Source organism: Dysidea avara, chromosome 4 (assembly GCF_963678975.1).
Source record: "Dysidea avara chromosome 4, odDysAvar1.4, whole genome shotgun sequence".
NCBI lineage: Eukaryota > Metazoa > Porifera > Demospongiae > Dictyoceratida > Dysideidae > Dysidea > Dysidea avara.
The window spans coordinates 33,965,432-33,982,225 of record NC_089275.1 but is presented as its reverse complement, the minus strand read 5'-3'; the positions used below and the strand labels follow the sequence as shown (position 1 = coordinate 33,982,225).

General features: G+C 39.0%; 2 protein-coding genes across 2 annotated transcripts; both read right to left on the bottom strand.

The window, feature by feature from the left end:
* Positions 1-3,664: 3,664 nt before the first annotated feature.
* Positions 3,665-7,891, bottom strand: LOC136254768 (uncharacterized). Its single transcript, XM_066047504.1, has 2 exons — positions 7,616-7,891; positions 3,665-4,667 (listed from the first exon to the last, which is right to left on the bottom strand). Exons 1-2 carry the CDS (start codon positions 7,889-7,891, stop codon positions 3,831-3,833), a joined length of 1,113 nt encoding a protein of 370 aa, XP_065903576.1. The 3' UTR covers positions 3,665-3,830.
* On the bottom strand, positions 7,771-16,393 carry LOC136254769 (uncharacterized). The gene is made up of 7 exons (XM_066047505.1): positions 16,249-16,393; positions 15,978-16,043; positions 15,818-15,922; positions 15,049-15,120; positions 14,676-14,890; positions 9,245-9,359; positions 7,771-8,357 (listed from the first exon to the last, which is right to left on the bottom strand). Exons 1-7 carry the CDS (start codon positions 16,307-16,309, stop codon positions 7,966-7,968), a joined length of 1,026 nt encoding a protein of 341 aa, XP_065903577.1. The 5' UTR covers positions 16,310-16,393; the 3' UTR covers positions 7,771-7,965.
* Positions 16,394-16,794: the final 401 nt, after the last annotated feature.

Sequence of the window (16,794 nt, the reverse complement as noted above, 5' to 3'; positions counted from 1 at the left end):
CGTGAAGTGGAAAACGACCAGCTGTTTGGCTACTTGATTTCAGCAGGTAGCGGTCTAATTCTGAATAATGAGTGCCCGGATTTATTGTGATACAACTACGACGAAGGAATGTCAGGGGAATAACGTGAGAGAACTGCTGACGATATTTTGTAGGACCACTCAGCAGGACGTGGTAGAGCGGTTGGCGAGTGGTTGCAGGGAATGGATGCCCCTAGTGAGTACGTAGATGAACCGGTGTCATGACGGTTTTGTGATCCGCTCAAGTACGAGTCAGTGTAAGAAATCTATCGGCGGTTCAGTAGTATTGTTCATTATGAGTTGAAGGTATTCTTTTGTGTGGCACGTGATGCTGCAGTCCCACAATCGATTACATGCATCGTAGCTAGAGACTATATGGAGTGATTGCAGACTGATGAGCTATTATATTTGCATACAGATAAGAGTTAATAACTGTAGCTAGCCATGCCATGCACTTGAAAACAACAATTTGATTAATGCACGTATAAACCCACACAGGTTGTTCACTGGACTAGGTCAGTAGATGTACAGGTAAATGGGCTTTCCCGGGCATCATGTTTGGGCTAGATACGCCCCTGGTGCAAGGTTAGGTCAGTAGAGTACACATGCAATGAACATTAAGCTGCTTGCAGGTTATAATTATAGTAATGGCGGATCCAGGATGGGGCAATTGCCCCCTCCCTTCCTTCCTCTGTGGAAGAGCCACAGCTACTTTTAATATACACTTTGTCAGACAAAAATATACAGTAATTCATATATTACTCCATTATTTTGATTGAAACCAAAGTTAAAAGAACTGTCACCTTCATACGCACTAAGCGCCTCTAAAATAATTATCGTGGTACTGGTCAATTAATTTTAGTGGTTCTGAAAAAGCAAAGCTTATAATACTGTACAATACAATATAGCGGTAAATCTACTGTTTGTCCAATGTACATCCAGCAAAGTTTTAAAAGAATTAATGTTAGTAGCCATAACAATGTCAGATGGTACTAACGGAAAGAATTTCAATCATTTATTACTCTTGCAGCAAAACCGTATTTCTATTATTTGTTTTCACATGAGGTTTCAGTCTATTCAGTCTTGTACAGCAGGTGTTGTATTGAAAAAAACTCATCAATTGGTATATCCACAAGTCTGTGCAATATCTTATACGTCATAATCATATCCATCCTCAACCTTCTATAATACAATGAGGGCAGGTTTAAATATTTCAGTCTGTCAGAATAAGTCAGGTGTGCAAGATTATGTGACAATCTAGTAGCTAACTCTTCTTTGAACAGCTTCCAGTGCTCTGATATCTTTAAGAAGATGAGGTTGCCAAACAACACATGCATAGTCTAAATGTGGTCTTACGAGAGATGTGTACAACAAGCGCAAAGTGTGTGGAGAGAGTACATGAAACGGACGATAAATAATTCAAACCATTTTAGACGCTTTACGAATTGCATTATTAATATACATGATGTAAATGTAACACCCAAATCAGACTCTTCAGTACACTGTTGAAGACTTTATAGCCTTTAAATAGTTTTCACAATCATCTGCAAAGGCAATAATGACAAAAATCAACCTACTAAGGAGTGATCATTGCTGCTTAAAAAAATAAGGCAACTAACAAGAGAATCTGCTCTCCCCAACCACCTACAACTTAACCTGTTTGTGCCCCTCCCATTACCATGCTGCCCCTGTATACTGAGGAGTGTGATCTCTGTACATCAAAGGTGTATAATTATGACTTGACTGAGATGTGGGCATATCATCTTTATAGTGTTAAGAAGACTGTAGAGATATATAGCAATCTAACAAGAAAGATACACACACACACATTGTCTTGCAGGAACCGAAAACATTTTTTCTTCAAATATTATTTTTAGTCAGAGAAAACAACATCAGCCAAGGAAGGCTGTTTTTCAGCTGTGCCCTGAAAACGCAATAAAATACACAAGATACAGTACACATATTATACACATAAAAGAAAAATTAGCTACATCACGCAATACAATTTTTTAAATTCATCAACAGTTTTAGCACCGTACAGTGCTTTAGGTAAACTGTTCCAAATGGCTGTGCCCCTAATTTACAGTGACTGCTTACCATTATTAGTCCTCACACTAGGAACAAACAATGTGTGTACATTTCTATCAGAGCGACTAGTAACATCCACAGCATAAGAGAAAATTCCATGCAAATAAGAAAAAGAGATCTTAAACACCTGTAATGCTGTATGAAAATACGCCTTTCAGTTAGAGTTGATCGCAAGTTAAAATTATTGGAAGAAGGCAATGATTCAGTAAATGAACATGCAGCTATGCATAACAGTAAGCTATTTTAACGCTGATAGAAACAACTCTTCACATGAATAGTCAGAGATGCGGTTATATTTTCCAGTTTATTAGTTGCCAAAAGCATCCAGTTAGGCATGATACTAATATTTGCTCATAAAACCAAGTATTATGTGCTCCTGAGTATGCAGTGTTGAAAAAAATCACCTATAGCTATGCTTTTGAGAAATGTCCATTATATATCTTTGGCTAGTTTCAGTATGACTGCTTTATTAGAGAATTGCATGATCATTCTTTGAAAATAATGGACTTTATTACATGTTTTCTTACTGATGCACTGAACATGGCAAGTATACATGATAATTCCTGTACAATTATTAGGACTCAAATAGGTATGTGTGCGTGGGAATACTAACTAGAAAGTTTATACAGTATCATGAAAAAGAAAGCATACACAAAATTAATTATACAACAAATGAATTAGCTGATGTTGGGTTTTGAGATCAATCATGAACATTAATATTTCTGTGACAAATGCACTGGATGTGTCCATCAGCCAAATGAATTGTCTACTGACATATACATATTTGAAAGAACTGTCGGTGTCTAAAATTTTAAGAATGAAAACACATCACAAGTTCAAGATTGTTAATTGCCCATTTCAAAGAAATAATCTACAAATCACAAACATGGCTATACATATACACATAAACTACACAATTCTCTGCATGCATGCATCAACACAACACTCATGATCATATATATACACCAGGTGTGTACCCACAGCCAGCCTGCCTGCATGCTGTGGGTGTTCACAGTGGTAATTTTGTTGAAGCACATCAAAAGCTTTTCAGGCTTTGAATGGATGCTCAGGATTGATTACTCATACAATACTGCTCAGTATTATAGTAGTTGTCATGGTATGTACCAAATTAAAGCTAAACCTGTTTTGTTCATTTACTTCAATTTGGCTGCATAATGTAGTTGGTTAATATGTGACTGGGCCTGAGAAAACAGGGCATGTGGGCACATGATTTTTGTCCAGCTGCAGTTTTTCAAACTTCCTAGACTCATAACATTTTATACCATTATGCTATGGCAATGACATTTTTAACCCTAGGTAAGCATTTACTTGGCTTTATGATGCAAGATACAGAATGCTGTTCCAGTACTGAGATACTGTATGACCTGTTGTGTGACAGGGTGTAGTTTGTCACATGCCCTGTTTTTACAGGCCCGGTCACATATACATAATTAAACCACAATAATCCGCAGACTAATTTCCACAACCTTGCTACACCAACAACATTCCGATTGTGGAAATATTTATCAATTACATATTATAATCTCCAATAACAGTGTAATGTTAGGATATAACTAGCTATACTTAAGCTTGCAATTCAGTTTACACACAAATAAAAAGCAACTGAAATCTTCTCAACACAAATGTAGTTGTGACAATACATAATTATGTGTTAATTTGAATTATAATCAGACATAGTTTAGCACTCAGTTTCAAAATTGTTATTAACATCCATACTTAGTAAATCCACTGTATTCGTGTGGGTTATTAGAAGCTTCTGGGCAACCTTTGAAGCAGCCAATGGTCCATGGGAATTTAGACGGGTAAGGAAAATGATAGTGATAAACTGACACTCCATTAATACTATGTGTGTGTCCACCACACTCATCTAGGTCAGTTGGAACTTTACCATCTTCAGAAAACTGTCCATAAATTCCAAAGCCATCAAACATCCAACCAAGAAGTTGAGAATGTTTTCCTGGATCATCCACTGGTAGTTGACAGTTTTTTCTTCCTCCTGTTTTACTGGAATTGAAGCCAGTATTAGAGTGAATGTGATAAGTATGATGAGGATCAGCATGTCCTCCACACTGGTCAGTAGTGTGGCCTTCTGACTCAACAGCATCAACATACTTGCTGGGACCTCCATTTTCTGGACACCTGGAGCTATAACCACAAGGGGACCCAACACCAAAAATGTTCACGCCACTTAAGAGAACACCCATGGCACCAAATATTGGAGCAGGATCTTCCTTCAGGTACAAAATGTTGTTCCAAACTTTCAATCCTTCACCTACAGGGATAGTTTTAACAGCAGTGGGCAATTTAGGATGAAGAGGTATCTTGTATGTGATCTCTCTATCACAAGCAACACTAGGATTAGTCCACTGAGGATTCTGATAGGGTGGACATTGAGAGGTGGTAACGTATCGATAGGTACTGTCAGTAGTGATGGTCACATTTTTGTATGGAGCTTGTCTGACACAGACATCGGCTGGTGGACAGACTTGTGACTTTGACAATGCCAAGTTGATTATCACCACTAGTGCGATTGTGAAAACCTACAGAGTAGAGTAAAAAGAAATAATAATGGTACAGTATTGGTGAACAGTACATGAAAGCTTCATATGTACTATTCTTGTAATCAACTATGAATGGTGACACTCATACAGAGGCAGAGCAAGATGAAAACGTTGGGGGGGGGGGGGGGGGGGGATCCTCATAATTATTTGAGCTGAGCCTTTATGGAATCTGGAGGCTTGTTCATGGTTGCAGTGATTACAACAGTGTGCAAAGCTGCAATACTCAGCATGCAAAGCATGGTGATATTAGGGGGTTCTGGGGGCATCCCCCTAGCAATTTTTTGAAAAATAGGTGCTATGCGATTGAATCTGGTGGCACAGTTTGCAAAAGTATTGTGAATTAAAATCTTTCAGGTACGACATACATACAATGAATCCTTCCACTATATGATATATATAGCTGGACCCCACAATGATATTTAATCATGTGATATACTCGTGACATCACACAATAAAGTACATGGGGGATGGGGGTTTCTAGCCCCTCTAGCCTCCACTTTCCGCCACCACTGATACATAGAACTGAACCACAAAATGTATACAACACTGTCTGTCCCAATGGTGCCACTTATGAAACTTCTCAAGCCATACATGCCAGGCTAAAACATACATAAACTTGCATCAAACTGATATCAAAATGTCTAAGACTCCCTGTACATTAAAGCAACCTGTGTACCAAAACCTCTATTAAGCTCTGCCTATATGCAACTAAGGCAGGCTTTCTAATGGAGTGCATGTATGGCCTTCAATGTACTGCACATGGCAGATGAACAAAACCATGCAGAGTAAAATCCATAAGGAATATAGCCAGATAGTTAGCTGCTTTTATTGTGTATAAATAGTGTAGTAAGAGTCGTGAATACCTAGCTAACAAGTGTGTCACAAAAAGATCAGTGTATGCATGAGAAGAAAAATCATAGGAAGAATCCGGCTATGGCCTTAGAAGAATCAAACCCAGGACCTTTGGGTTAATGGCTAGCTTAAATTCAACATGCCATAGACTACACATGACAGATCTTTTAACAAAATTAATGTGATAATGAGCACTCCATTTGGTGCATGAACTGTACTACTGTTCTACATTCATGCAGTAGTGGCAAGATAAGCAACAGACACCACAGGAAGCTAGATGGACCATCTGAGATAGTGGACTAAAATGGGGTGTATCTGTACCCATAGGTGGCGGAAAGGGGGGGGCTAGTTTAGCCCCCCCCCTCAGAATGATACTACGCCAAAATTATCCTTCTTGGAGTGGGGCTGAAAACTGCGATGAAGATCGAGATACTCTAATAGAGCAGTCACTCTAATAAAGCAGTCACAGTATTACAGCAGTGTGTAGCGAGCTATGTAAGGATTTTTATGTAGTTTATAGTTATGAATGCGTAGCTGGTGAGGTGGGCAGCTATTGTCAACTACTTCCTCTGCCCCTGTCTGTACCAATGTTGATTCTAAATGTGGCTTGCTTTGGGTACCCAGAGTACTGGTATTGGTACTCACAAGCATGAAGAATAGTGCAGCTGTGTAGCTGGTTAATCTGGTTTTGGGTACCTAGTTTGTGAGTGCTATTTGGTCAACATACTTGACTTGCTGACTCTTGAGAGAAGGGAGTGTGTTCTTCCCAAGGTTCTTCCTTTAATTGGCATTAATGCTGTTATATGGTTTCTATGAGCAAGAAAAAGGCTGAGAATACCGAAGTATGCAAGAGTGAAACCTGACAACCGCCTCAAGTAACCTTGTTACATGAGCCATCCCATGTCTAGATAAGTTTTGTGAAGTGGAAAAATCTTGTGGTTTACTTTAACAAGTTTTGTTGTAGGGTTCCCCAGTGCATGCATAATACAGTAGTAAAGAATAATACAATCAAGTTGAAAGTTAACACTGGGACCCTGTACACCTACCAAAACAACCACTATCAGTTGATTACTTCATATAGCAGTGGTGGATGATGCCCTGTGCCCCCCCCCCCCTCCCCCACACACACAATTAAAAAAACAAAAAAAACAAGATCGAGATACTCAGAACAGTCAGTCGAATTCTCTAATAGAACAGCCACCACATGGAGCACTATTAAGAATCCTCCATAGTTGCTGGGTATTATGAAAACTGTATCCCATGGACAACTAGCCACTAGCTAATAGCCAGGTAGGAATTTTGCTGATAAAATGCATATGGTCCTTTGTATGCCATTGTATATAATATATTATGAACTCTTGATTCTACGGTATATGACAATTGGCTCATAAGTGAACTACTTATGACTGTCACTGATCCCTACAACTCTTGATTGATGTAGAACACTTAGCATACTTTATTATTACACACACACACACACAAATTGTGCATAAAACTGTTCTACAAAAAAAAAAAAATTAAGTCCTAAAACATATAAAGCACCTTTAGCCTCTTGTGGCTGTGCTCTCCAGACCCCCATGCCTACTACCTTGGTACAGAAAATGTCACTTGAACCTCAGAAATGGTGGTAAAACGTAAGTATCAGTTCTTAAAAGGTTTTAGCTAACCTTTATAGTTACATACAGCTTGATTTGGGGTATTTTCTTCAATAATAAATAATGAAAAATGACCTTCCGCCCGCATGGAAATCCGATTTTTTGTGGACGAGAAACAAGTAATCAAGTTTGCCGTGCCGGGCCTTCAGTTATCAGTGATATACCTGGATAGTGGATACTTAGTATAATAAAGAGCTGGACTCCACTAAGCCTAAGGGACGGGGTGGGGAATGATCAGCCATTGTGATCGTTTTTTTTTTTTTTAATTGGAAAGCATAAAGTGTAGGGGCTGAAAAACATTTTTCTTTACTAGAGTGCGCCCCGCCTTTAAAAGCTGCAGCATGCAGGGCTGTAAACCCGCTGACTGAATGGACCCCAGGTCACCCTCCTCGTACGTTTACAGTACATTGTAATACATACCATCATACTATCTGATACCACGAGTAGCGACTTTGTCGAGCAGGCGTCGAGCTTCGGTACCTTTGGCAGGTCATGCGTACAACGTAACGAATCACATGACATTACATAAAAACTAATTAACACCGACACTAATATATTCACGCAATTATTCAGGATTAAAAAAATGTAGGAGATCGATTGATTCACTAGATCCCATGCAGTGTACAAACAATACAAAAACAAGTGGAGAGGAATGGGGAGGGGAGAGACAATGAGAGAGTTGAATGTCAGGTACATTGAGGTATATACTACGCCAAACAATATGTGGTCTCTTCAAGATCCACTTCTTGTTGAGAATGATACAGTCCAGCTTACACCACCACATAATCTTCCAAGTAAGACTTATTGATATCACAATCGCGAACATCATCATTGTTCTGATCTTGTGTGATGCTACAATATTGTGACCGATGTCTGTATCTTCCACTGTGGGCCTCATCTGTGGGTGACCGTTCTTTATCACCAGTACCGTGGAACTCGCCAGATAACTGTCTTTGTGCTTCTCTTATCAATCTATCAGCAGAGTTTTCATTACCGACCTGTTTGAATATTCCATATAGGTCTTTGACACTTAAATCATGTGTACAAGACTTTTGGTATTCCTTCAAAATGTCCAGAAGTCTTTGTCTGGGGTCTAAGTGATACAGACTGGTATGGTTGATGCTCAAGGACTTGCATAAACATATCCAATCTCCACGATGTCCTGCAATTAAGTACAATAGATAACAATTAAATATACCACATTTTGACAATATGAAGACCTTGGTTGTTCAATGTACTGTATGGCTTGTCACGCTAGGTGTGAATAATTCTAATTATATATACATTTCAATTTTGTTGAATATTTTCCACCCACTCCATTGGTATGATCAACTATCATGTAACACCTGTGATCAAATTTCAAACAGATAGCTTTCACAGTTTGTGGTGATGGGGCACAAAATTTGGAAAAATATGGTTACTTGTGACGGTGTTAGCTATGAAGCATCGTACAACATACGGTTTTGTACTGAGGCAAAGACTTTATAGGAATGGATGGTTCCTTTAGTTACGTTTACACTACAGTAGCCATACATACGCCATACCAGTAGTATACTGATGTACAATATTTAACCGGTTAATAGCCGCGGCTCGTATAATAGACACCCCTGGATAGCAGATTCTCCACAGCCTAGAATTATTATCATATAAGAGCCACAGCTTACTGTATATCTGAACATACTGTTGCAAGTGTTGATAAGATAAATTTGAAGCAGAAACCAGAAAAAAGGAGTTGTTTTAAGCCAGGAAATAGCAAGTTAAAATGAATGAAAGTATTGAAGAATGATTAAACAAGGTCAGTCACTGTGAATCTGTATAAACACCGTGGGCTGCTGCCACACAAGCCCATAGTAGCCACCCTCACATAGTAGCCACAGGGTCTTGCTAGCTGAAAGTAATAATAGCCGTGGCTATTAACCGGTCAAATATGGTATATCCGAAGTATTGCTGAATATTAAGGGGCTAGTGTACAGGTCTACACATTAAACACACTAGGAGTCAGCCAGACTACAGTATTCTGTTACACTCGATCCCTATGTACACACCCACCTTTTACAGAAGTAGTCTCCAAGCTGTCAGAAAGGTCATTCACCAACTGGTCATCCTTGAACAACAACTCACTGAGTACTCTAGACTTCATCACATGATCCTGTGACAATCCAACCTGTTTGTAGGTACACACCAGTAAACCTTTTCCATAATGTACTCTTGGTACTATATGACAGAAACAGTGTAAGGAATTTAAGAAGCTTTTAAACAACATCAACCTCTATTCAACATATAGGACCCATTCAATATCAGTTTTTTTCCTTGTGTGATACAGTACTGGCACGGGTCAACTGAAGATCAAAGAGATACCAAGAGCTGCTGTTACCATGTAAAAATCACAAACCCAAAGATAAAAATTGTGAAATAGAAAGTGCATTATCATGGTGGCAGTATGTGTGGCTTACCCAGAGTACAATATAACGGTCGGCCATCGGCCATTTTCCGACCAAGTGATGCTGTTGACCGATCAATGTAGCCGTTGGTCGGCCATTTGTGCCGATCAATTTTTTTACAACTGTAATTCTTTATTATTAGTCTTTATAACATGTATTATTATAGTTATTATTATTGTCGTATCGTTACCTTTCCTTACCGAAGCTATTTAATCGCTACGTGAAGTCTCTATCCCGTCGAAGCATCACTCGATGCGCATGCGTAAGCTAGAGCACTGCACCTCGTATTATCCCAATTATCGATTGTGGGTGACTGTCGATGTTGTGAAGAAGCGATCACTACACTGACTACACGAGTGGCGCCTTCCAGAAGAAAAGAAAGTAATTTTTTGCGAAGTGGAGGTATGATATTAAGTATACAATGGCCATTTCGTGGTTAGAATCTGTAGAAATGCACTGGCTGGAGAAGGTGGAATGAAAGTAAGGTGATAAAAGTGTTCTGCACATGGAAAGTTCGAGAGTAAGTTTTGATCTATTGCTATTCACAAGAGAAACTTTAGCAATAGCTAGTTGATAATTCAATCTGTGCGGACTCAACACACTTGTAACAAAGCATTTAGCACAGCTAAGTCTACAAACTGGCAGTACAATACATTGATTCATAGTTGTTTTTTTTTGTAAAATATATGCAGCAACACAAATTTTGTACATGTATTACTAATAAACTCTGTAAAATGCATGTGCAGTGATAAGTATTTGAGAGTGGTCTCAGATTCAATCTCAGAGTGATCCCTTTTCAAAAATTTCCTGGGGGGGGGCATGCCCCCAGACCCCCTAGAAGGCTTGTGCTTCACACACCAGGATAGTACACCTCTATTTTATGGCCATGCAATTTCAGAAATGGCCAATCAAATTTACTTTTGATCGGCCATTCTGTCCGAGCAATAATTTTCCCTTATATTGTACACTGCTTACCCTATATGGAATAAGTGTTGACAAGAAAATTAGCAGATACTAATTACCTGTATACATCCCAACTGTGAGATGGCCTAGTGTATTATGCTGACTGAACTCAATGAATGGATTTATTGGTTGTGACTCACACAATAAAACTGGCACATATATCTAGCTCTGGAGACACCACCACCATTATCAATCTAAACAGATCTATCTTATAGATCACAAAAGCTGCACATGCACTAATACATGTATATATTAGACCATTTAGAGTGTCAGTAGAGTCATGGAGCACTTAAAAAGCCATAGTTGAGTTATAGTTTGTAGGGTGATACATGGATATTCTCAACAAGTGTATAAACAGTAGCAAATTTGGTTCTAGACTTCAATTCAGTATTGAGCAGGTCGGCAGCAGAAATCACATTGGAATTATATAACACAAGTATGTAAACCTACTGAATCTACTGAAGTACTTCAACCAAGAGTTGTACAGTGAAACCATAGATAATATACCCCCCTGGATTGGAAACTGCGCCGCACGCCCATAGACTTTGTACAAGAACCAGTGCTTTTAGACTGGTTTCGCGCCTCAACAATGTAATCCTATTACAGCAGAACGGCGGCATTAACGACTTTACTTTGTTACGAGAATGACTTGTGGTGTTGTTATGGTAATTGTTTTGGTTAGTTTGACCACTTCGCTTCACTTTTAGTCAGAAGGCTTACAATGGCGGACCACACTGTACATGCTTTTTTGGAAGCACATTCTTGGCTAAACTAAGTGCTGTAGGTAGAAAAAGAAAGTATCACAAGGTTAACTATGCTATAAAGAATTGTCTCGGCTAAATAATATACCTACCCATAACTTCTTTGGCAGGTTTTTGGGAAGGTATTTTTCGGCGAAACTGGAAGCACGTTCTCTCTGTGGTTCTAGACAGTATCGCTACACAATTTATACTACAAAGTCATCAAATAATGCTCCATAGTATGGTCTGGGTGCGAAGGGTGTAGCATACAGGGTTTCGGTATTTTCCTTGAAAGTGTCCAAACCATCTAATCTCGCGTTCAGTTTTGCTTCTACCATTCGCACAATAAAGAGCCAATTTGCCTCGAAACTCACTGTTGGCTTCCAAAACATCTTGAGAAAGAACCCTTTAACAGTGGTGAGTCTTGTTTCGCCAAGAAAAACTTGTCTTGTTATTGAGGGGGGTGCGAAACCAGCCTGTAACCAGTGGCGCTTACTAGTTTCCAATCCAGGAGGGTATATTATCTATGGTGAAACCTAGTCCACCTATTGGACCAAATATTGTAGCCCCCATAATGAGGTGGCTTTGTTTTTCTACATTCCACAGACTTTTAGTAATCATGGATTCAGGCTTGGGGTCAAATACATGAGTATTTGTATTTAGCTGTATTTAAATACTATTTTTGAGTATTTGTATTTGTAATTTGAAGTTTTGAAACAACATGTATTTGTATTTGTACTTAAATACTTTATGTAAAAACTTAAAATACTTTCTGGAAATGTATCAAATACTTTGCTTGGAAGATGACTTAATTATTTGGTTGGAAGATGATCTCTTTGACTTATTGGCACCTTAATCTGTAAAAATATATCAACTACTAATTAAAGTATAAGTACATACAAGCATTCCATAATGTCATCTAAGAAGAGCAAGAAGTCTACTCCAATTGCTTTCCGGCATTATAATGTTATACAGTTGTTTTTACCGTACACTTGAAAGTTTATTAGAACCATATTAAAACAGAGGTGTGTACTATTGGGTGGTTGTGTAACGTGTAGATCAGATCAAAGGATCAAAGTACAGAAGTATAGAAGTATTTTAAAAGTATTTGTATTTGTATTTGAAATACATCCTGGATATAAGTATTTGTATTTTGTATTCCATACTTTCAGAGTACAGTGGAACCTGTGTTACGGTCACCTGAATTAAGCGGTCACCTCTGCATAACGGCCATGGACACGAGGTCCCAAATATTTTCCCATACAAATGTATGCATTGTTGTCTGCATTAAGCGGTCACCTGTCTAATGGTCACCTGTCTAATGGTCACCTGTCTGTCACCTGTTTAACGCGTATAACAGCCAACCAAGAATTCACCTATGAATCACTGTATACATAACTTTCTCCTGTATATAGCGGTCGCTACCTTTTATGGTGGCTTGTTAAGGGGGCACGCTACTAATTCCTATGGCTTCACATGCAAAATCTTGGTTTTCATTGATCTGTGCTTGCTTTCCATCCCCTTTTGCATCAGATGTGTTTGTGGTAATAAAAAATCACCATCTCCAGTTAGAAGTACTGACTTTAAGGCTCGGTTTAGTATTTTAGATGTAAAGAATGAGAATTCTACAAATTTTGGATCTAGTCTCACAGTTTTAGTTCTGCGCTTCATAAACTTTGTCATCTGCTACCTAAGTATGTTTGTAACAAAAGTATGGAAGTAATTTTTTGGAGTACTTTATCAATTGAGCTATTGAACTCTCTAAATTTTCTATGAAAAACAGTAATCTCCTCTTTTGAAGCCATAGTAGTCATTCCTAAAAATATGTTTCCATACTTTTAAAGATAATGTTATTACAAGCCGCTACAAGAATTTTTGCGGAGTTTCGCAATTAACTGTAGGAGGAGAATCAATTTTAGTGCTAAAATTACAGTGATTTGTAACCACACCATAATTTGCATACTTCAGAGGATTTCACTCAAATTAGCACTAAACAGGAGTTCAGTATCTCAACTAAAACATGTGTTGTCCATCAGGTGGAGAACAGTATCCATGTTGGTTTTACAGCTTTATATAAAACACATAATTTTATTCACGGAAGCCATAGGACATAGTTGCTTGCCCCCTTAAGCCAACTGTCTGGCACCACGGCACTGTTTCAATTAATGCACAATTATCACACTTCCTGCCTTTCATTGAATACTATATAATCTATCAGGCTTCATTGCTTAAACTTATTCAATAGCAATAACTAACGTTCACAACAAGCTCACCTTGTCCTTTCTGTACTAAAATATTACTGCATTGCGGTTGGCGCAAGTCTCTTAATAATAATCACTCATTTATAACGGCCATAGCCACTAAAATGCTGCTGACCACCTTATACAGGTTTTCTCTATAACAGCCACCTGTATATAAAGGCCAGACATATCTGGTCCCAAGGTGACCATTATAGACAGGTTCCACTGTATTTGTATTTGTATTTAAATACTGTATTTGACCCCAAGCCTGCATGGATTGCACGTCCATATTCATAAAGTATTTTGGTTAAACAACAGCAATTCTCATTTTCATTGGCTCATTTTCACGTGACACTATTAACTTTGATGACCACGGATGTGCAATTCACAATACATGGTTCTTACTCCCTGTAATAACAAGTTTAGCTTACCTTACAGGTATCTAGTGGAAGAGCATTTGCACCCTGTTCACACTACCTTCTAACCTGGGTATAGCACTAAATAAACCGCAGGGTGAATTAATCAAGCCATGCTGAACCAGGCCCAGCATGACACGATAAGATGAGGTGGGCTAGCATGGGCTAGGATACAATTTGAACACATTTCAAGCTGGTCGACTGGTTACAGTAACAATAATCATAAATTGCTTCTGAGTATTTTCTATACTCTACAACCATTTTGTTCTACTAACATTGGCAAAAGAGGCACTCAATGGCTATAATAAAGCGCCTATAACATTGTACAGATTAGTCTTCTGTGTCATCACTACAATTTCAGTAGTTTTATTAAGTGCCTAAACAAAGAATGGCTTATACATTGTACTCATTGTTATTTGGAACACACAATCCCCAGCCCACTAGTTGAACAGTGGTATGACAAGGGCCGACTCCAGTTTGATAACTAGAGTTGGCCATAGTTGAAAGTAACCTGAGACAGTGTGAATGAGGTGGTAGCTATGTTAGAGGTGGTCACTATAGTGGGGGATCTTATTAAAAAGATGGTCGCTAAGTAAGCCTTTACTACAACCTTAGAATCTTCCAACAATCAACAACAGTAATCACGAAGGGCTATATAACACAACAATAAACATCATTACCTCAGTACTTCCTCTATGAAGGCTCACATGAGGAACATGTGAGCTACTGCTCTCATTGACAGGAACTGGCGTAGCATCGTCATGGTAGTGAGATGGAGTACGTGACTGCTGGGATATCTTTAGACTTCTTTCCAACTTTAGTTTTTGTTGCTCCTGACAATCTGCCAACTCTGACCTCAGTAATTCTAGTTGTCTTTGAAGATCAGCTACTTTGGCTGTTGAAACAGTAAAATTTAATCACTTAGCAATAAAATCAGTTACATACACAGCATGGAACACTTTCAACATATACCACAACCTGCAAACCACAAAATTTTCTAAATATAGTTAAGTGTTACTAAACATAGCAGTATACATTTATGGTAAAACATACCACAGTTACAGTTGTCACATCTAATCTGGGACAACAACTGTCTATCATCACTGTCAATGCTGTCCAGCTTAGCTGTATAATAACCACAAAGATAACTAACGGACAGCAGCTGTACACACACGAAGTTACAACACACGCACGCATACACGCACACACAAAGCCTCAAAGCAAAGCAAAGTCTCCAGCAGCCATGCGAAACATAGCTACTGCCGCCCAGTGAACCAGCACTGGGATGCCTGTGCACCACTCAGGCACTTGAACCTTGTGCAGGAAAATCCTACTGGGGCAGGGCCAGGAGGACTCATGGAGAGAGGTCGCAGAACCTAAAGTTCCACAACGATCCCAACACCACTAAGCGAGACAAGGACAGTTGGACATTTGCTTCCCCAGTTTCAACCAGGTACCCATTGATGTTACAGCTGGGTGGGCTGCTTCCCCAGTTGACGCCAGACCACCAGGTCCCCATTTAAACAGCTGGGTACACACACACACCACACACACCACACACACACACACACCACACAAACACACACACCACACAAACACACACAAACACACACACACACCACACCACACAAACACACACACACACACCACACACACACCCACCACAGTTATAGAGTGGGATCCCATCTCAGTTTCTGTGGTGACATTGGGGTCACAAATTTAAACCAGAATGATTCACAAGTTTCACTACAAGTCCTTTCAAAGGTTGTCAAAGACACATTTACATGTATGTACGTGTGCTACACAACAGAATCATACATACCTTCACCAATAGCATACTTCACAATGGCATCATCTCGTTCATCCTTCAACCGTTTGCACTGTGCTCTCTGTAAATCCTCCTTTTCCCTATACGCAGCATTCTCGTCTACAGGTAGACAGTGGGTTATATCCACATAATAACACTACGGAATTTTTCTTACCTTCTAACTCAACTATCCTTTGTTTCAGCTTTTGGTTTTCTTCCAGCAATTGCAACTGCGCGCAACCTGAAAACGAAGCTTTTCATTGAGGTCACCAACAACAACGTATTCAAGGTCACACTTTACGTAGTGAAACAGATCTAATAAAGTGTACGGTCTGCTTTTTAAAACAGCTCAAAAGGAGGAGACGATGGGAGGAGGTTGTTGTTACATTCTAAAATCTCGCGTGACATGTACAGGTCAGTGCATCATTAACACCTCGTGTATTCACCTTTACACGTTGTTTGTGGTGATTTTTCTCCCGAAACGTAAGCGAAAAGTCGGCGATACATGTCACTTCTGTCCCACTTCACTGCACTTACATTCAACTGGTTCTGAGGTTATTGATACGTATAATTAGGAAATTAGGAAACAAACATTATAAAATAGTAAAGTTTTATTGAACAAATCGGTGCGGTTACACTAGCAGGATACAAGTGTAGACACTTACTCGACTTCAGCAGCAACTGTTACAGACCTATACAGTATACATGTAACTACTGCATTGTGTCAGCAGCCTGAGTGCATGTTCTACTGCCTGATCATGCAGACAGAGCATTGCTATAGCTATGTGGTTATAGTATGTTCATAATTATGTATTTTGAACTGATACCTAACAAAGCAGCCAAAAGGAAAGTGGGTTTAATTATCAAGAGAAATAGCTAACATAAGCCAACTTGTGGCCTTTATGTTGTGTAAACAAAAGGCTCTCAAGGGGTTGGTAGCTAGATGATAGTTCAAGTTAGCTACAAAAAGTCAGTTATAGCCAAATGGTTTG

Coding starts and splice junctions, on each gene's coding strand:
- LOC136254768 (XM_066047504.1), bottom strand. CDS start 7,891: ATGTACCTGACATTCAACTCTCTCATTGTCTCTCCCCTCCCCATTCCT. Junction 4,668..7,615: donor TGGTATCAGATAGTATGATG/GTATGTATTACA, acceptor TCTACTCTGTAG/GTTTTCACAATCGCACTAGT.
- LOC136254769 (XM_066047505.1), bottom strand. CDS start 16,309: ATGTATCGCCGACTTTTCGCTTACGTTTCGGGAGAAAAATCACCACAA. Junction 15,923..15,977: donor AAGGATAGTTGAGTTAGAAG/GTAAGAAAAATT, acceptor GTCTACCTGTAG/ACGAGAATGCTGCGTATAGG. Junction 8,358..9,244: donor GGAGACTACTTCTGTAAAAG/GTGGGTGTGTAC, acceptor ACTTAATTGCAG/GACATCGTGGAGATTGGATA.